Consider the following 21,905-nt stretch of genomic DNA (forward strand, 5'->3'; position numbering starts at 1 on the left):
AGCACTTCTGTGCTAGTTAATTTAGCATAGGATATTTAGCTTTAGTGTGCCAAAAATTGTTATTCAACTTTGTTAAAAAGGCAAAAGGTTTCAATTTCTAAAAGTGAGTGCTGTAGAGGATACCAATTTGTCTTAGAATGTGGGAAGTAAACCCCAGGAGCATGCATCATTTTTCAGAAAGACCGATGAAAGAAAATTTAAACGAGAGACTGCAACTGCACACTTTTATGATGTCAAACAACAATCTGACATTCACGCAGCAATTGGCCAAGTGTGTGGCGATGAGAAAGTTGGTTTGAACTTCTCTCTCAAGTTCTTTTTCTTCCTTAACAAGTTTGTCACTTTATATGTACAAATGAGTGTAATACTGTTAATACCACACAGTAGATGTCCAAAAGTCAGGATGGGATAAATATCAGTTTATTCCATCTCACTATGCCTACTTATCATACACCACAACATACAAGAATCAGTTTTCACTTTTTTTTTTTTTTAATTTAGGGCAGTTTTAGATTAATTTTAAAAACATGTTCTCTTAAATAAGGTTTGATGACTGTTGCCCTCAACCTTGTCTCTTCTAGTGAAGAGCAAAACCTCTCCAGTGTGCAACAATATCCAGACATGATCTGCAGCGTCTGCTTGCTTGGCAACCATAGCCAACTGAGGGCAACAGATCAGACTCAACAGCATTTATGTGGAACAGTAATCATGTTACCAATGTCCCTGTATGGGTTTACACAGTTACAGACATCAAGTGAGCTTTCATAGCCTTTATGTGTAACAACCTTAACTCAACCCCATCATAAACTTAACACCAAATATGAAAACTTGCCAAAGAGTTAGCGTGGCAGGGCACTGATAATATGGTAAGGCAGCGTTTCCCCACAGTACCCCGAGTAAGTTGTTTCTAGAAAATGAAAAGTGAGTCATCCAAAAGGACGACAGGCCAATCCTTCCATTCATAGAGGAAGAGTATAATCCTGAATGGCAGCATTAAATCTTAATGGAGCTGTTCAATAGCCTCCACTTTAATCTGGCTTCCAGATACAGTGAGTGAAATGGAGGACAGATCTGTTATGCACCACAGGAAACAGGTCAGCTGGACAGATTGAGACTAATGGTTCATTTGTTTCACTGTTAATCATGCTGTCACTTCCTGGTTATGTTTCGGATGGTAACAACTTTACAACACCAACTAGAGTCAAGATTTTTACAGAGAAGACATGTCTGAATCAGAAGAGGATTAAACATGGTTTATTCCTTCTTTTTGGTTTACAAACAAAAAGGCACCCATTGATTTATTGTTTTTGGAGTTTCACATTGACAATGACTGTGGCAAGAACTCCTTTTCCTCCTTTTGAAATTGAACACAGTGGCCTGTACTTGTCACGGTGCCCAAGGTAGGAAAGATAAACGAGAGTCACCTCAAGATCCACACAAAGAAGACATTTAGCAATGAACATTTACACTGTTACCATTTAACCATCTGAACATATTCTTTACTGCAGAGGAAAACTCAACTAGAATTTGCACTCTTATCCTAGTAGAGTGTAATAATATTGACCCATGTTGTGTTGGCCATGACAAAAGGAGCGGCCATAACACTTCTGAAAAGAAGGAATATCAAAAAAATAAAATCATAACTCCTACTTTGATGTAGACAGTCGATACACAGGCCATTGACTTTGAAACATGCAGAAGAAAAACAGACTGATAACATTTCTACTTCATGAAAACAACAGTGCATCAACACCTGTAAAAAGTTGAAAAATACATGATGTTTTTGCAGGAACAAAGTTTTTTTTTTTAAATAACCATAAGAACAGAGTATTTAGTCCAACAAAAGCCTGGTGGGAAAACAAAAGAAAATAAAGCATTATATACATAAACCAGTGTAAGTGCAAAATCCAAATGAGTTTCAAGAACTGCGATCCATTATTCAAAATGACAAGTTTTCTTAAAATGCCCTGAAAACCCATTTCCTCAAACACTTTTCTCACTATGTGTAATAGGGTTTACATGGACACATTTCCTACCAAAGTTAGAATAGTGTTGATTATTTCACATGAAAGATTTCTGTATGTGTGTTTTTATTTGTGCACTCACTGGTTTGAAGTGGGTGGGGCTCAATTACAAAAAGGTGACATCACACGTCTGTGCTCCAATAAGGATTTAGCAACATTTGGATCAAAATCTGATGACAGGACAATCAAATCTGATCAAACCACACACACACGCACACACACACACCATCCTGAGTCAGATCAGCTAAAAAAAAAAATAATTAAAAAAAGAAAAAAAAAAGAAAAGGATGTTTCCTAACTTTAAAGGAATAGTTTGACATTTTGCGGAAAGTAGATTGATACCATTCTCGTGTGTGTACAATAAATATGTAGCTGAAGCCAGCAACCACTTAGCTTAGCACAGAAACTGGAAACAAGAGGGGCACAGCTAGCCTGGCTCAGTCTAAAGTTAACAAAATTTGCATGCTAGCGCATAAGGCTTACGAATTAACACGCTATATCTAGTTTGTTTAGACTCCAGAAAGTTACTGCACCTGGCTAAGAAATAGTCTTAATTTGTGAACTTTAGAGGTGCTGGTAGGCAGATTTTATTCAACTTTAGACAGAGCCAAGCTAGCTGTATCCCCCAATTTGGACGCTTTTTGCTAAGCTAACTAGCTGCAGTTTCATATTTAGCGTAAAGACATGAATGGTATCAATCTTCTCATTGAACTCTCGTCAAGAACGCAAATCAATGTCAAACTATTACTTTGTTGTGTATTTAGTAACAAATATTAAATGTTAAACACACACCACAATTTCAAGGGCTTTAAGTTAGTTGAATAATGGATCATTGTGACTGCATTTAAGATTTGCTCCAAATGGATGCTGATGTTACTTGTGTGCAATGCCCTGTTTGATTAACAATTGGTATGATTTGGTAGTCAGAGTTCCTGACATCAAAACTGAGAATATGAGGAGGAACCCTGAATTAGACACGCCGTTGCCATTTTCCACCCACAACACTACACGAGAACATTACAACAGCCGTTCACCACAACACAACTGACCTACTCACTCACACAGTCATAAGTAGTTACAACAGCAAGAATTTATCGCACTGCCCTCCAATAAACAAACATTTGCTTAATATTAAAATTACAGGCAATTACAGTATTGTTAATTTCTTGTTTCAGGAGTCAGAGGAAGATTCTGTCTGTGCAAAGAAGTCAGGCTGTGTTATTCTATTACATTCAGAGAAAAAAAAAAAAAAAAAGTACATGGACACATACAGTATAGTCAAAGGTCAAGCAACTTATAACAGTTAAATTCAGCTCTGAACATACTGATATTACGTTTACATATTTACTTTTTAAAGTATTATTTACAGCAGCTGAAGTCGGTTCTGTAAGCTTTGTGTCAGTAAAATAGCCACGCAATGTCATTAGCATAAAAATACATCTGTTATACATCTGTTATAGTCAGAAGTCTACCTAAATAGAGCTGTTCACAAAATAATTAGAAAACATAGATCTGATTGCTCTCTTTTCACATTGTTAGAATATTGACAAAAGTTCAGGCACGATTCACACTTGCACATCTTTCCAAAAAAAGGGTGTATTCTTCCATCAAGGTGCATGATCTTGTGTAAAATGGCTCATGCTTTCAGAGTGAAAAAGATCGAAATCACATTCTTTAATGACTCCAGGACATTCACAGGATGTACATGTAGGTGTTTGGCCTAAGACACTCTGAGAAGACACATGCAAGCACAGCCAAAGATCATCACACCCCGCTTCTTCAAACATTGTAGTGTGCTCGAGAAATAGGGGGATTTGAGGAACAGAAAAGACAAATACAAAGTGCACACAGCTACCCAGGTAAACCTCAGGTAATGTTAATTGTAGACTTACTATGGCATTGAGGGTGAATTCCTATAAAACCTCAGAAAAATCTGATGTAAGAAAACGCAATTTCAGCTTATGTTGCCAATTCTGAAACAAGCCTACATTTCCTGTCTGAAAAGGCAAATATCTCATTTAGCAACACAGGGTGATGAAGGCAACAGAATGGTCCAGATGTGTAACAGCAGGGTATTAACGGCAAAAGATGAATCCTGCATACCTGTATTTACAGCAGCAACTTAGGTGGTAAACAGACCAGTAACATGATAAACTAGACCCGTAGGAGTTATTTAAACACACAAAGAGGACAATAACTACAGTAATAAAACCTTTCACAAAAGATGGTGAGCTACACTTAGACCTACCTGAACAGTAGAGTACTAAAAGATGAGTCAGCATATGTTTGTGACTCAAATCGTTAACTAGTAATGAATGTGTTCAAATTCTCAAGCATACTGGAGAAAAAGAAGCCAAAAAGGTGACAAAATTTCTCTTCAACTACATCCGTCTCATCCTCTACTGAGCTACGAGTCCGTTAGCTAAGAGGTATTTTGGCAAAAATTGCTTTACACATGACAAAAAGGAACCTGTAGAAGAAGCTTGATTTGCAAGATCTGCTGATGCAAGGAGTTTGTAGGCACTGGGTAAAGCCATCGTATTACAATCTACATTGTGCTTGGTCATTAATTAGGGAACTAGCCACTGCAGTCCACTGGGGACATACAGAAGTGCATTATAGTTGAGTGTCTGTCTTTGCCAAGCAGGAAGAGATGGCGGCTAATGACTCTTTGTGAGGGATGGGAGAGTATAAGCTAACCCCCACAATCCTGCACTGTCAACTTTCTCTTGCAGTAGTCCAACAACCGTTTTTATTAAGTTGTTGGTGCAACTGTGATAAACATTGGCTGAAATGGCTTTGGTCTTGGGAGTTGGGTTGGGAGGGCAAGACAAATTTTAAACAATGATTCCTAGAAAAGCCTTTCTGAAAATGACCTAAGTCAGACAGAGTCATACTTCAACTGTCTCCAACTAAATGTGCAAAACAAGCTCAGACGCCCCAGGAGCTGAGTGTAGTTTATGCTTTGCTTAGCAAATGCTGCTGCCACATGAAAAAAACCTTAGAAAACCCTGCTTATTGTACATTTTTGAAACAGCATTTTAACACATTTCCACAGGCCCTACTACTGTAAAACTTGACAAGACCCACACACAAACTTGAAGGGAGAAAAAAAGAAAATGGAAGGGTTTTTTTTTTCCAGGTGACAGCAGAAAAATACAACTTACACAGCAGTTGGAGTGGTTATTCTTCAATGAAAGATTACATATACAGCAGAGACCTACAGGAACAAAGCCTGGACTGACTCAAAACCAGCTGAGCAGCAGAGCATCATCCAGTGCATAGCTTTGTTTTGCAGGCAGTCAAGCAGACAGAAAAGACAGAGCAGGTTAAGGAGCTCTGAAGCTGTGGGAGTACAGACTGGAAATGAACAGAACGAGGACACGTGGTCCTGCTTCTTGAACTTGTCCGAGTGCTGTTAGTCGGAGCGTTGTATGTCGTGAGATAAATCCGTATCCCTCTGAATTTTAGGAAATGCTAGAGATCAGGTTAGAAAGATCCAAAATATGCAACATTTAGACTGCAGTGACTCCAGGCTGGGCTGATAGCTCTGTCTGTGTTCATGGTGTGTAGCCGGGTTTAATGGTTCCATTAGATCCTCGAGTATCGGAGAAAACACGGGGGGGCCAGAGACGGACAGCGTGGTACCAAGGGCTTTGAGCTCAGGCACCTCTCAAACATCCACAGCCGGTGTTTTTTTTTTCATTTCTTCACCCCACCGCTCTCCACCGTGACCCTGGGTCATTATCTCATGGTGGAGGAGGCTCTGAAGTAGGAGAGAAATTTGAAGCAGAGGCTCACCACGAAGTACCAGATGTTTCTGGCCATCTGGGATCGGGCAATGAAAACACGCCAGATGAGCACCACCAGGATGGTGTTGAAGGTGTAACGGATGTTCCTCAGCCTGGAAAACAGATGTACACTTGAGTACATGAGTGAAGTTTTTATATTATGTACAAACACACACAAATTGCATTCAAGTTCAGCTCTCTTAATTTTCTATTGAAAGTTTCTGCATGCTGAAATTATTCATAAGCTTAATTAAAGGGGAGAAGACTACTGATACTGTAACTGTACTATCCACTGGGAATGATAATCTGAAGTTAGTAGTTTGGCTGGGGAAAAAAAAAAAGGTGCTCCAGATAAATGCAGTAGATATCAGCAGTTAATGGAAGGATAAACAAAGTACTTGAAATGCCTGGAGGATATTAAGTGCTAATGCAAAGAATTATCTACTATATGCTGACCTAGATGAAACAAAAGCCGCCTATTTTCGACAGAATGGCAGCCATCCGTGAGCGCCCTCTCACATACAGTATTTTCTGTTTGCATGTTTGATTCAACAGACTCTTACTTGTTGAGGTGTTTGCGTGCAGCAGGCAGGCCCGACAGCTCTTCATTCAGGACGTATTTTTTGGTGCCCATGCAGTAACTTTCCATGTACTCTGCCCAGTGCAGCTGGCGCACATCAAAATTAAACACCTGTGGGAATAAAAACACCACATTGCATTGTCAGTGTGCTGCAGAAGCTTCAAATACCATAACACATACGCACTGTTTCTGGTTGATAAGAGCATGTACTGTCTATCTTTCAAGGCAGATTAGATGTATATATGCGTGTCATGATTATCTGGGCCGGGCCTCCCAGTCAGTCATCAAACCTATAATATCCTTAAATAAAACCCAACTTAAAACTTAAATATAATGAATTAGACACCAATGAAATGCCATGACTGTCAAATTCTACAACAATATAATTAAATGGGTGACAATTTCATAAGGTTCTCAGGTATAAAAACAATATTTAAATGTATAAATGGCCTTGCCTCAGATATAATCTGACTAACTGAGCAAAAAAGTATAAAAGCAAAGGTGTGAAGACCAACAGAGCAGCACGAGGTTATTGTAGAGTTCCAATGCATTGAATCATATTTGGTCATTAATCTTTTTCAGTAAAAAGGTTTGCAACTATGACACACCTTACCACTTGAATAAAAAACACAGAGAGTTGAAGGTTTTCAATTAAGTGTTTAAGTGTCTAAGTGTTTTTAGATGTACATATGATCAAAAACACATCCTGTAAGCAAATTAAACATCTGTGTGGTGCTTTTTATATTTGTATATCTGACAACATATGTGCTGATATAGACATGCATGTGTATCAGTGATTAGCAAACAATGATATACTGTATGCTCTAACACAAACTGGTTTTAATGTATCCTGGAACCTGAGAAAGGAAACAGCAAAAGTGCAGCCTGTTGTGCAGCATTTTCCACAGTGACAGTGCACTTGCCCACCCAAGTTCCGCTTTGAGTGGGAGAGACATGGGCTAGAAAATGAGGAGTTTGTTTGGAAAGCAAAAAATGAGAAATGTTTTTGATTTCTGTAATGAACGTTTGCTTATGTATCTATCTCATAAGAGAGAATTTTTAGTAATCACAGCAAGGAGCCAGTACTAAGCTCCACCTGGCTTTGGCCTGAATTAACTCTAAGTGGTCCCTTCCGCTATGAGGGGAGAAAAAAAACTGATCATTGGCTGAGAGATGAGGAGGGCACAGTGGCACATGGTTTGTGGTTGGTTCTGTTAACAGTGAGGTGGGGGGGTTCACTGTTGGCAGATTCGGTAGGCAGTGGCTGCCCTTTAGTGGAATGAAAAGTCCCCGATTCCCCAAACAGCCTGGAGTTTTTTTTTTCTTTTCAGTGGGAGATTGGCACTGCAGACCTAAAACCTATTTCAAAAGAAATATTTTCAAAATGAAACATTTCAAAAACACTATTTAGACTCGGATTACCTTGTCGTCAGATCTGGTGACGTCAAGATGACAAGAACAAAATGTCAGTGTCTCATATAACGAGAACAATAGGTCTTGTGTGTAGAGGACATAAAAAAAGAAAGTCCTGAGTCTTTCACTTTTCCTGAACAACGTCCCGTTCACTACAAACTGACGTCAGCAGTGAATGAATGACTCACTCCATTGTGCCCAGCTTACTATCAGACATCGACACACTGAGTGGTAAATCTGTCTGCCATCAGAGTGTAAATGCCTGTTGTGTGTGTGCGGTGGGTGTGGGCGACAGAGGGACAAAGTGTGAATGATGTGGAGAACATACAACTATGGTTCGCAGTTCATTTATTTTCCATATCAAAAAGAACACCATATCTTTCATACCTTCTTATCCTCGGGACTCATCTGGGCCATCAGCATGGTTAGGTTGTCTGTGTTCCACGCCCAGGAGTGACTGGTGAAATACTCCAGGACCATCATTGCTTTGTGGAGGCGAGTGATTGTCTTCATCATCCTTAAAATAAGCAAGCGTTGGGGGGTGAGGAGGGAGCGGGATGCAAAAGGGAAAGTATTGGAATGGATAAAAAGTGATGGTAGGACAGATCGAGAGAGATACAGGAGAGGGAGGGCAGGGATGTGGTGGGATGGGCGGAGAGGAAGAGGTGGACAGGGTGAGTGGAAAGAATTGAGTAAAAAGGTGTTATGGATGTAAACAGAGGAGGAATAATGGATGAGGAGTAGGAAGGGGTACCGTGGTGTTGAAGGTGGGGGGAGCAGAGGAAGAGAAGTGCATTTGTAGAAAAGATTGCAGTTATTTATCCAACATGAGCTCTTTACAGTCCAATTTACTCTCCAAATTTAATATTTAACAGGAATATAAATTTAAGAAAATGTGCGTATACAGCACATTTCATTGGTTCAAGATCTTCCACTTAATCACTCAGATTATCTATATGCCGTGGGCATGACTTTACTGGATTGAAGATTTGATTAAGCAGGTTTTGTTTCTAATCATTTTGATATGTGCAGATGATTGTTTGAGCTATACAGTGCTATGTGTTTGAACACCTCTTACATGATCTCAACTTGTACCTACGACTTGTCACCGTCTTGTGAAAACCATGGATCTCAAATCTTCATGAGCCAAGAAACTGTTTTTTCAGCTTTTCAGTTTTTCTCTCCAGATAATCCAATTCATCTTTAAATGATTTACTGAGATTTAGAACCTTAAAAGGAACAATTACACTTTCAGTTTATAGAAAATTCAAAATGTAACAAAAAAACTCCAACTAAATAGGGAGATATTGTACATTGTTTTCACTGGACAGCAACAATATGCAATTTCAGCAGAATGAGATTTTAAGAAGCAGCTTTTTTCAATTTTTACTTTATAATGTTAATGAAGAGAACACCAAGAATACTCTACTGATTTGGTTTTCAAATTATTTAAATCATTTAAATAATTTGTAGCACAGCAAAATCAGCTAATAGTCAAGCAAGGTCTGCAAACTTTTTCATAGCACTGTAAGTAGTCAGGGTCATCTTTCCCCCACGGGAACAGTGACTGATACAAATCAGCAGAGGACTAACTGGATTTCATCTGTGTGCAGGCCAGGAGGACGGACAATACACTGTCAAAATAGATATGACCCATGTGACCTGATTTAATGTTTTACCCCAAATAACTTCAACTCAGAGATAAATGAATGAAATCTGCTTTACGGCCAGGGCAGTCCCAAGAACACAAATGTTAGATACAGATTGTCCTCCTGTTAACACCAGTGAATCCAGTTAATACACATGATTTCTGTGTTAGTTCAGATTCAGGTGATCATAGTTCTAAATTAGTGTTGCTGTAGTTAAGATGAGAATCAAACTGATGTAAAAACAGCAGTGCTGTATTGTGAGGATTACAGATGGTCTCTGAGCCGTCAAACTGCACAGCTTTAATTATTCAACTTTAAACTCGACATTGGTTTTGCAACCTCTTCCTCTCTTATGAAGACCTTGTTCCAATCGAAGGTCTACTGTAATATTTTGGATGAAATGTTGTTTTAAACATTTACACTAATAGAAGCAGATTGAGATGACTCAGATTCCTTCTGTGAAGGCGGGTGATTCAGACGATGTGACAAACATGCATGGTCGATCAGCACATAGAGGCAGAGATCATCATTACTTACAGCTGGTGACATACCCAATTAGGATCAAATCACACCCCTCCAATGAGAGTTAGCTTCCAAGCCAAATTCATTTCAGAAAGCCAAACACCGTGTGAAATTTTGGATTGTGACGGATCACTTGGCACTGTGAAACATTTTACATCTGAAATACCTCTGGCTTGTAGTAAAGAGTGAGGAGAACATAAATGTGGATACCATTCCATTAACATGCAAAATGCTTGTATTCAGTGGGACATAAACTGTCTCCGACCGAACACAACTTTTGGAATTGGCCTAAAAAAGGTCCAACGGTGCCTTGGGATTTTCCATGATTGGCGGAGGATGACAGTAATGGATGTCATGTTCACAGCATGGCTCGTTCACAAAAAGGCAAGTAAGTGGTGCCTCTTTCAATAAAAAAAAAAAAAAAGTTGTATCAAAAAAATACATTTCCAAAAATAGAGCAAAGCTGAAATCATGCTTTGTTAACATGATTTGTTTTCAGCTAATGCCGTGAGATCAAGTAAAGACACAGCAAACTTTGTGTTCCTTCTGTCCCGGACCCTTCCTTGTTCTCACCATCCCACACAACCAGTCAGGAAAAAAAAAAACCCTCTTAGACAAGACAGTGGGGGAGGGTGGGTTTGTGGGAACATGTGGGGAAGGTGGGGGCTGACTGGCAGGGGTGAGAGAGGGGAGAGGGGGGGGCAGTTGCAACCTTACCGGGGTTTGCGACCTGTCAGCCTGAGATAGCCGTCATAGAGCAGGGCTGGCAGCGTGTGGCTGACAGTCGTCCAGTACTGATTAGTAAAAGGGTTGGAGCGCAGATTGACATTGGGCCTTCTGAAGGCCTGCTCTAAGGGATTGGTCTTGAAGGTCATGTTTATACAGTACTCTGTAGGAGAGAGATACACATACGACAGGACAAGGAGGACACAGAGAGCAGGAGATGAGGAAGAATGTGCGTATCCTCCTCCCGTTGATATTAAGCTAGATTCAGGCCCTGTGTGATTGTGTGACCACTGCTAGCCTGTCATTGGCATCATGACATCTGAAGGGATTTGGATCGATAAAGGCGACGGATCCAGTTCTCGTAACTCACTGTTGTGACAATCAGCAGCTAGCAGAGACTTTTAAAAAGGGCCAACACCTGGGTTGGGTTTCCAAAGGCATGTTCAGACATAAGACCACTTTAGTCCATTAATCAGCTGAACTGGATGACCTCAGTGCTGATATTTTTGGAAACCCAACTGGGAATACTAACATTGCAAGTAGCAAGATGTGAAGAGTGCAGAACCCACTGGTAATCCCCTGTATGTGCAGGAGAGCAGCTGGATTATGCATTCTTCAACACGCAACAAAACTGCACACAAGCGTCATATAAACACATTAGCGTCTCAGCTACAGCGAGACATTAGCCTACTACACTGAGAAAAAAAAGTGACAGGAGTAAAGCAGCAGAGATGTGTGTGTGTGTGTGTGTGTGTGTTTGAGAGGTTTTGGCGTTAAAAACAGCGGTATGTCCGAGTCGGCGATGATGAGGTTACCTGGGCTCTCGTCCAATCAGCCTGAGGTACAGATCATAGAGGAAGGCCGGAGCCTTGTGGCTCACAGCGATCCAGTACTGATTGATTAGGTGATTGGATGTGAGATTAACATTGGGCCGACGGAAAGCCTGCTCGAGGGGGTTCCTCTTGAATGTGGATATTACATGGTACTCTAAGAAACAGAAGTCATCAATGAGCAGTGTGAGTTTTCTGATGCATTTTTTAGATGTTTATGTCTGACTGAAAGGTTTGGTCCTGCTTCTGGCAAAAATATTTCAAACTTGTGACAACTATTTAAAAAAAAAAAAAAAAAAATGAAATGACTACTTTCATTTACTGCAACCAACCCAAATATTACTACTTTTCCTTGGGTGGTCAAGTTTATCAAAAGGTAATCAACAAGTCCAGTGGGTGTTATTTTGTTCACACAAGATGAACAGAATAAACAACTTACAATAAGGTGCAATCCAATAAAAGAGTTAACACAAAACTGCAGTTTAAAATGGCTACTGAGTTAAATCAATACTTCTGATGTCTCCACAAAGAGCTTGAGCTGCACAAAAGCAATAATTATTTAGCAAAACAGTCTCACAAACATGGTTCATTACTAGCTGTTCTGGAGCTTTTGAATGTGTCACACAATCTTCCTCAGCAGATGGGGTTTGCCCATTTATCATGCAATTGCAGATGATCAAATTTCCATTTTTCAAATGTTTTGTAAAGTCAAGTGAAATTTCAATCTCAGCTTTTAAGCCAACGTGTACCAGAAGTCATTTGAAGTGTTGATGATCATGTGATATGATTGACAGTTAAATTGAAATGGACCTTGTGGTACCAAATTTTCAGGCCACACTGCATTTGCAATATGATTGCACTTCAGAGCCCTGAGTTTTACTCCAATCCATAAAGTTTGACAACAAATCAATTAAATAATATTGTGTGATTACTTCAAATCTACAGTATGTTCTATAGTATTACTAAGATATGCGATTTTTAATGAAATGTCAGTAGGTTTGATTTAAGGTGAGATTCACTCTAACAACACTCAATAATGACCGGTTATACACCAGGATCCCTGAGGAACCAGTGAACAAAAGCTCCTAGTTTGGGTGGGGCAGGCAGAGGATCATATGTCAACCAGAGTATGTCATTAGACGCCATGTTTAATCATCTGAGCTTGCATTGTCTGGGATTTTTACACAGGCTGTGTTTAGGTAAAGGTAAGAGACATACCGACTTCCCCCCAGTGGAATGGGTTGATCCCACCAGTTGTGCAGTTGTACACCAGGATGTTTTTTGGCCTGTAATAAGAGAAGGATATTTCAGTGGAACGCTGAAATGTACAACCATAAAAAAGATCAGGAGATTCATGTGTGATCATATATAATAATGTGTTTATGTGGCTCTCCGACCTGTTGGCCACCTGTGATCCAGAGTACCACGCTGCAGCCAGTGTGGCATTGATGACGACGTCTACGGGCACCAGGTCCGCCACAGCGTCATTAGACGCTCTCATTGTACGCAGGATCCCCTTACCAGCCTACAGAGAGTGAGGGAAAGACTATGAATACAACTTTTAAAGCCTGTGGATCAAGACCCAATGCTATGTTTTCATTAGAATAAGTAGAAGGCTGCACCAGATTATCATAAATCAATCACTAAGTTAGTGTTGAGAGTCTTTCTGAAAGTCTTAGTAACTACTAACTAGTTTCAAATCAGTGATAAATTAAATCAGGTTGCACCATTAAAACTTAAGAAATATCTTCATTAGTAAACACTTCAATAGTGTGTAAATCAGTCGCTAGGAAACATCTGTAACAATGTAAACAGGAAGTCACTGTAGCATCATGAGCTGTAACATAAGCAAAAATAAAAGTCTTACGTGGGCAAATGATATAATAAACTTAACAACCAATCCTTTGTGAAGATATGTCGACCATTGTCCATACTACTTCTTTTACTCTTACTTGCAAGCTAACATTACCTTTATTGGTTAATTCAGCTAACTTAATTAGTAGGTGGAAATATTTAGTTAGAACTGATCTCTAGAGAAGTAGTAATTTGTGTGGGGCAACTAGTTTATTTATTTAAGTGATGTGTGAATGTCCACTTGGACACAAGGCCAAGTATACAGCCCCCCAAACCAGGTTTGTTTAACATGCCACAAATCCACCTGTTTCAAACCACTATTTGATGATCATAAATGTCATCAAACAATGGTTTGAGCATCTGGTGAAGTTGTCAGCTTGTCATTTCCAGAATTTCAAGCTGCAGTAAGTGATACCTTTCAAAATTTAAGCCAATGACTTTGAGTTCTTGAATAGCACTATATATGCATCATTATCATCATCATCATCATCATGCTGTATTTGCACATAACCTCTCATAATGCAGCTTTGTGTCACTGATGCAAACAAAATGGGGAAGAAGGTAACTGTGAAACAGTTTATCAGTACTTACCGCAATGAATATTCCACTAGGTCCATTGAAGTTATCAATCCAACCCTGAAACAGCAGTCAGAGGAAAGAAGCACGTTCACATTACTGTTGAAATAGCTGATCAACTGACAGATGATGGATATTTCCTGATAAATGACTAAACATATGGGAAACAATTTATCTAATATCAAAAAGGCACCAAAGACTTGCTGGTTATAACTTCTTAACTGTGAGGAACTGCATGCTTCAAGATCATACATAATCAATATATTGAGAGATTATGAGATTGAAGAGATTGTGAGATGTCCCTCACAAAAGGTGCAAAAGTTGTGCAGAGCTCTAAATACAGTGTTCAATGAGTTCTTTACTCAACATTCCTCACATTCCTTCTCTCACCACCACCACGTTCACTGTTGAACTGCTCTGAATGCCTCAGTGTTGGCACGCTGTGAACTTTCAAAGCAGAGATGCAAGAAGAATGACTAAAATCTGGATTGTGTTTTGAGAAATGGCCGGGACAGATCTTTCTCCACTACACAGTTTGACAGTCAGTGGCACAGCTGATATTCAAAACACATCAGGAAAAACGACCACTTCTGTGCTACCTGTTGAGGCAAAATTTAATTTTCTTTTTATTGATCCCTTGTATCATCATCTAGTTTTACTTCATAAGCTCTTGATCACCATTATGACCAACTTCTCCCCCAGCTTCAGGGGTATGTACATCTTTAGCTCGTTCATGGTGGACAATTTGTTCTGAGTGTTTATTTCTGCCCGTTAAAACGTATAGTCAAAATTCCTCATCTGTTATTTAGTGCAGAGGAACATAAGTTGAAGTCGCTCTTTCCTGCTACATTTTAACCAGTATCTATGGTGAAGCTGGGGGTACAATGAACAATCTGTACACAGCACAATGTTTTTCTTCTTCCCATCTTAGGGTTAAAAACAACAGGAATTCATTAAAAACAGCACTCACTGGAAAAGGTTCTTTCCAGCTGGCTCCGACTATGGAGGGTCTGATGATGGCTACGTTGAGGTCTCCAGCCTCCTGCTGCACCAGATACTCAGCCAAAGCTTTGGTGTAGGTGTAGGTGTTGGGACGCTCCCCGATCAGCTTGGGAGTCAGAGCAGACACCAGATCGGCATCCATCCAGCTGAGAGAAAGAGAAAACATTTTTTAAAAAAGACTCAATTAATCTTAGATTTACTCAATCACCTAGAGCCCTGATACAGAGAAGAGAAATGGATCTTCAGTTCTTTGATATAAAAAAAATTATAATTAAAAAAACCCCCACACAGCTAGACTACATCTCTCCAGCTCAGTTTTCACTACAAGATTCAACTTTGGAATTGTAAATCAGCAAATGGCAATGCAGTTTGAAGCCTCCCTAACCTTTTGATTCTTCTTAACTACCATTAAAGATCATTTGTACATATGAAAAGCATGACTGTGCAGCTGCGAGGCCTATTTCTTTTCACAGATTTATTCTGAAGCATATTCTGTTGGATAGAAATTTATTGATGCTTCCAGAACGGCCGCCATGTTTTTACAGACTCAAAAATCAGACGCAAAAGACCAATCACAGTCCAGCAAATGGTGTGTCTGTTCTCTCAGGCGTAGCAGAGATTTATGTTAATGTCAGAATGAAGAATAAAATCATCTACCATACGATGATTTCAGTCTTTAAGGCCTGACTGAAGCAAAAAAAATGTCCATTTTGCCAGGACAGGTTTGTACAACACTCTAGCATCAAATGAGCCTTTTAAAGTCTGTGTAAAGGAAAATCAGAGATTTCTTTTTAAACAGGTTATACATGTTAGAAAATAATTGCTGAGAACATGTAAAAAGACTAAACTATGTAGCATTGAACTGTGGAGTTAGAGAATTAAAAAATTTTTCACCATTTCTGTGTTCAGGATTTTTTGGGTGGGCCTGAAATTGTGGCTTGATGATATAGAGGGGTTACTTTAAAGATGCAAATTCAAAGTCCAACCCTTGGAGCAAAACGTCTATAACATTAGGAGCATTCATTCATTTTGGTCTGGCCCAAGTATGAAACAATACTGGGCTAAGGTTTATGAAACCTTTTCATACATGTGAAACAAGGTCATACACCCAGAACAAAGTGTGGCAGTTTGTGGAGTGGCACAGTGATTTGAATCTCTCTTGAGCCCAGGCTGATTCTGTGGCCTTTTAGCAAGACATCAATCTGTATTATTGGAAATCTAGCCCTCCTCTTACACATGGCCACCGGGTGGATGAGGTAATGGTTAATCTGAAGCTGGAAAAGCTCAGATACACCATTCAGTTCAGTTCAGCCCGGTTAATAAGATTCCACAAAGTATTGCAACCATGGAAAACCCAATAAAACATTTGAATAAAACACTGTCTAATATTTGAACCACATGCAGGATGTGTATTTTTCTGTATTTTTCAACTGAGCATTCAAAGTATTTGGAAAGAAATGGAAGAGGTAAAAGACTTGAAAGTCATGATTACACATAGTTTGAACAGAGTTAACAAAGCTGGTTGAGGCTTGAACTCCATGTGCAAACAAAGTCACTGAGCACCACCCTGAAAGTGAAACTCCACAACTGAATCGAAGTAGAAACATCTGCATATTGTCTCTCTGCACACACTCATTCAAGTTCTTTCAAAAGCTCGACACTACTATACACACACACACACACACACACACAATCCCTCAGAATCATCCCACTAATCTCTATGGGCTTCTAATGCTTTACTAATCTAGCTCAGCAGCTGAGACTGGCAGCCTCTACAACATTAGACCTACTGAGCAGCCATTTACCAGACTGCCATGGCTAAGCTGGCATGCTGAGTGTATCGCTGACATTAATCTTGATAATACCTTCCTGCTTGCTTTTCATGCACTTAGCAATCTGAAGAAATACAAAATCTGTTTAAAAACCTCAACCGCATAAAACCTGGTTCATCCCCACATCTGTTAACATTTGCAGTGAATGCGGTCGCCATTCACTGGAAACGCTCTAGCTCAACTTACTCCAAGGTATCGATGAGTCTGCGGTAGTCTACGGGGGGAGGGTAGATGATTTCCTCTATGAGCTCTCGGTCGCAGTTGGCGTAGGCTGTGGATATGTGAATGAAGATCTCCAGGTGTTTCATCCTGTGGGCCAGCGCAACCATCTTCTGGGTGGCCAGGACATTCAGCTGCATTGCATCTCTGAGAGGGAGAAAAGGAAGAGACATATTTTCCGTTTGTTTTTCATGCAGCTATCACTTTAGAAGGAACCGTCTCCTTGTGTCGATTATATAATATTAGATTCAGCTTTATTGTCATTGAACGAGTACAAGTACATAACACCGAAATGTAGTTGGCATCTAACCAGAGTGCAGTTTAAGCATAAAGTGCTGGTGTGCAGGATAAATATTACTATGAGCAACTTACAAGATATACAAGCTGTACATATACAGATGTACACTTGTACAGCAATGCGGTATGTTATATAAAGTGACATTGTGGTGAGAAAATAGTTCAGTGTGTTTAGGGTTTATTCAGTTGTGCGTGTCCAACCAAATCAGTTTTCTCAAGGGAATAGTCCCTCATATTCAGTAACTGGTCCAAAAGCTACAAATGGTTTTAACATTTTAGTCTCTGTCGGTCAGTTGGTCCAGACTGAAATATCTCAACTACTATTGGATGGATTACCATGACATGTAGTACAGACATTCATTGTCTGTAGAGAATGAATCCTACTGACTTTGGTGACCTTTTGACTTTTCATATAACACTATTATTAGGTCTAAATCTTAATTTGTCCAATACTAATGACATTCACCTCAGCCTCAGGTGTACTTTGTGTTTAGTGCTAATTAACAAATGTTTGCATTCTAACAGGCTAAGCTAAGATTGTGAATATGGTAAACATTACTGGTGTGACATGTCAATATACTGATGTTAGCATTTAGCTAAAATCACTGCTTGCCTAAGTGCAGCCTCACAGAGCTGCTAGCTTGGCTGCTAAACTCTTGTATCATTGGCAAATAGTGTGCTGATAGCATGCTGAAGAATGGAAAAATATGTCACACTAGACAATAAAATTACTCTTCTGCACACTTTTGTGAGTGCCAAAGATCCATGTTTGTTTTTCATATGGTTGTCAACCCACTCCTTTTCTGTCCAGAAACATGTTTTAACCACAGGGGCACAAAACTATGAGGTGGGAGGTGTGGCATTGAATCTGACTATCTCACTGCAAAATAGACCTGTGACTATACAAATGTGTTTTCAAGTTTTCTAAATTGTCTTTAAGAGGTGGAGAGTTAAATGAGCAGTAATCTGTCTAAGTAGTTCTGCAGAAATCCATTTCCTACAGAGGAAGTGATTTGTTGATGGGGGTGTGTCAGGTATCAAATATCTCCGAGTACAGCAAACCACTTTGGGCACGATCAGTCAACACTTACATGTTTTTACTGCCAAGTCGAGCAAACACCTATAATATTCTCCAGCCTGATTACTCGGCCTTTGACTTGGTAAACAACAGTACATTAACTGTCACCTATAATAAACATGGTTAACTTATAAGTGCCATTAGAGAGAAATGGGTAAGAAAAGAATGTGTAAATTCCCATGAAAATCATGGAGATTACAGAAAACAAACCAACAACTCACTTGAGGGGCTCATTGAAGCGGATGGTGGCGGCACAGTGGAAGACGATATTAATGTTTTCAACCAGGATGTTCTGATCCTCTTTACTCAGATCCAGCTCTGGCAGTGTGAGGTCACTGTTCACTGCAATGATCTTCTCTGCAAAGCTTGGCTGCTCATCTTGCAATCTTTCAAACAACTGAGTGGAAAAAAAATGATGAAGTCAAACTGATGTCAAAAGTTACAGCACATTAATTATATTAGAGTAGAAATGACTGGCCTACAGTCTGCAGCCTGTTGCACCAACTGAACGCACCTTTATGATTCTACTTTTGAGTGTAAAATCAAAACTAACTGCTGAGTTGTAACTTGCTAGTTTTTCAGAAGGCGAGGATGGCTGTATCACACATAATAAAAAACAGACAAACGTCTATTTTTAAGAAAAACATCCATGTTGCCAGGAAGAATCTGCCAAAGTCAACACCTGAAAGTTTCTGCTACAAATAAGTTGTGACAGCTGCAAATTCTGTCTCAAGTGAATGCAGCATAAAAAAATTAAAATATATACATAAATAAATAAATAAATAATAATAAAAAAATCACAAAATAACACTGCCACACCAGTCATCTAGTCTAAGTACCTGTGCAACAGAATACTAAATGTGTGTCAGTTTCATCATAAATTGAAAGTATGTAGTTTGTCACAGGCAATCTGCTCCCTCTGAAAATATCCAAGAAACGTATCCTCTGGCTCGTCTGTCATTAGTCTCACCTGTCTTTATACCTGTGTCACCATGACAACAGTTAATAAGGAATGGTTAACACCTGCTTGGGGGAGGTGGTGCAGCTTGTTTGTGCATGTTGTAGTGTAACTCGTGCACTATGTTCCCCTTCCCATCTAGGGTTGGGCATCGAGAACTGGTTCCAAAATTCAGATTCCAAAAAGGAATCATAAAGAAATTTTTATTTCAGTTCTGCTTGTTGGTTCCTAAACATGCTACATATCTGCCAGGACCTGTCTACATCATAAATCAACCTAACAGCGTGCCAGTTTGTTTACATATGAGCATGCATGTTTAACATCACAACAGTACTGAGTGAAAGATGGACCGTGGTAAATGCTTTAAAGTGTGGCTTCACTTTATTAAAGAAAACGACAAGAGAAAGTGCAATGCATGTGGGAAGCTAATTAGCTGTAAGTCAGGTTGCACGTCAAATCTGACCAGACATTTGAGGCAGCACGGCATCAGTCTCCTTATCAGACTGTGTCATCAGCCAGCGCCAGCACCTCCAGTAGAGCCAGGGATACCTGGCTGCGACACATCGTGTATGTATGTAAATGACTGTTTCCTGTTGTCATTGAGCTGTTGCTTTTCTTTTTCGACTTTTTCTTGTTGTTCAGCAACATACAGGAACTCCTCAGCTGCATTCAGACTGAAAACAGTCCTGTGTAAAACAATACAAGGGGCTGTATTGGTGTGGGTGTGTAGTTTAAAATGCCAGCGAGACAATGAAATACGATCCAGCAAGTCCGGTTCAAGTAACAGATAATTGCGTTTAAAGACTGATCAGAAAAACACGGCACAGCGGTTTGTAATATTTGCACAGTGGATTTTACAACACTGGAAAGTTATCATGCTGCAACCCTGTTTACTAGTACAAACATGTGACATGTCCGTGTCTGCGGACCTCTGACAAAAGTATGAATGGAACCACGTGCACGTCGGCGTGCACGTCCACTGAGGGAAAGATGAGACAGAAAGTACTCAAAACAAAAGCAGCATGTTCAGTTAAAGAGACTTTGAATTTACTTATTTTAATGAAACATAAAAGTCAAAGTGAACACAAGAAAAAGATATTTTTGTTATCTAAACATTTGAGCTTTTTTTTTTGGAATCAAAATTGGGAATCAATCAGCAGAAATGGAATCCGTATCAGAATTGATTCTAATGATAGCGAGCCCTATTCCCATCTCTGAACCCACTTCTTACCTTACAGTTGACCATGTCATCGATGCGGGCCTGAGGACTCTGGCCAGCTTTTGACCTGACCATCACATAGGCAGCTTTGACTCCTGGGCAGGACCTCAGCAGCTTCTCCAGCAGCACCTTTAATAACCACAGAGTAAGAGGAACAAAAAAAAAAAAATCATCTTTTCCTCTTTGGACCGTTTAACGTCAGTCGATGTCTGGCACTTCACACCATTTATAACTGTGACCGTCTATTGTCAGCTGGAGTGGAAATGGAGAGCAGAATGCCTCCTCCTCCACAACATCTGAACGGATTCAAACACATGACAATCAAACTGCTGCACTGCCACATTTAATTGAGTTTTTAACGTCAAAAAAAGGATTCGTGTATTTGCTGGTAAACTGAGAAATCGTGGTCTTACTTATGCCTGAAACTCACAACATAATACCCACAATAGTTTAGTAGTAGGTGCCAATCCAACAACGGTAAAAGTGTCAAACTGTCACAACATGTGGGTGATATTCACTCTTTCCGCTTCACTGCATGGTGTGAAAATATGTTAATCAGCAGACTTGTGTGAAATGTAGCTGTGTACATACTGCACTTCATATATGTAGCTGCTGTGATGAAAAAGCCTCGAGTGGGCAGAAACATGTCAACTCTAATAATCAAAGCAGCAACGAGTACAGGATGTCATTGGTTTGCCTGCGTCTCATGCTGTCATGTTGGAGTGAGAAGAATCCACTTGAAGGATTTCCAAACAGTTTCCCTCTCATCTCGTTCGATAGCACATGCTGTTGGGTTCGGTCCTGCCAGTGACTGTACCTTGCCCATGAAGCCTGTTGCTCCAGTGATCAGCACGTTTTTTCCGACATAGTATTCTGGGACGTTCATCTTGATGTCTGCAGTGCTGTTCAGTGAGCTCCTCAACACCACTCCACCTGCACAGACAGGACAGGGGGGAAAAAACAAACAGGAAGGATTACAATTGAGAGACCAAATTCAAGCATTTACTTGTTCCAGAAGGCTTTTACCATGAGGAGAATGAAGATGAACTGAAACTGACGGTAGGGCTGTAGTAAACCAAAGAAAATCTTGGTCGACTGAAATCGTACATAATCTATTTATTTAGATTAGTCTGTCTGTTATCTAATTAGTCTGTCCCTCCCGCCGCAGGAAATAATGGATTAATCCTGGAAAGCTATTGATGTAGCACTTTTCTCCTTATGAAAGTAATACAGAGATTATTCCACCAGTGAGACTTTAGTCGGACGAGAGCATATCCACCAACTAATTAACCAGTTGACCAGCAGACTACAGCCCTGATTGATGGAAATTGAAAT

General features: G+C 39.8%; 1 protein-coding gene across 3 annotated transcripts in view; it reads right to left on the reverse strand.

Annotated features, from left to right (window-relative positions):
* Window positions 1-1,238: 1,238 nt before the first annotated feature.
* Window positions 1,239-21,905, reverse strand: part of far1 (fatty acyl CoA reductase 1) — a 28,410-nt gene continuing 7,743 nt past the window's right edge. Inside the window, exons 2-13 of one of the 3 annotated variants that reach the window (XM_042411225.1) lie at window positions 21,388-21,503; window positions 20,583-20,699; window positions 18,615-18,790; window positions 16,986-17,165; window positions 14,936-15,113; window positions 13,981-14,025; window positions 12,933-13,060; window positions 12,754-12,821; window positions 10,697-10,868; window positions 8,196-8,325; window positions 6,379-6,506; window positions 1,239-5,928 (exon numbers count right to left, since the gene is read on the reverse strand). In XM_042411225.1, the coding sequence (XP_042267159.1) occupies window positions 5,769-5,928; window positions 6,379-6,506; window positions 8,196-8,325; window positions 10,697-10,868; window positions 12,754-12,821; window positions 12,933-13,060; window positions 13,981-14,025; window positions 14,936-15,113; window positions 16,986-17,165; window positions 18,615-18,790; window positions 20,583-20,699; window positions 21,388-21,456 (1,551 nt within the window). In that variant the 5' untranslated portion in view covers window positions 21,457-21,503 and the 3' untranslated portion in view covers window positions 1,239-5,768. Of the gene's footprint in view, window positions 5,929-6,378; window positions 6,507-8,195; window positions 8,326-10,696; window positions 10,869-11,520; window positions 11,693-12,753; window positions 12,822-12,932; window positions 13,061-13,980; window positions 14,026-14,935; window positions 15,114-16,985; window positions 17,166-18,614; window positions 18,791-20,582; window positions 20,700-21,387; window positions 21,504-21,905 lie in introns of those variants that run through there. The other 2 variants (XM_042411223.1, XM_042411224.1) reach the window with 2 other exon arrangements.

The sequence above is a fragment of the Thunnus maccoyii genome, chromosome 5 (assembly GCF_910596095.1).
Source record: "Thunnus maccoyii chromosome 5, fThuMac1.1, whole genome shotgun sequence".
NCBI lineage: Eukaryota > Metazoa > Chordata > Actinopteri > Scombriformes > Scombridae > Thunnus > Thunnus maccoyii.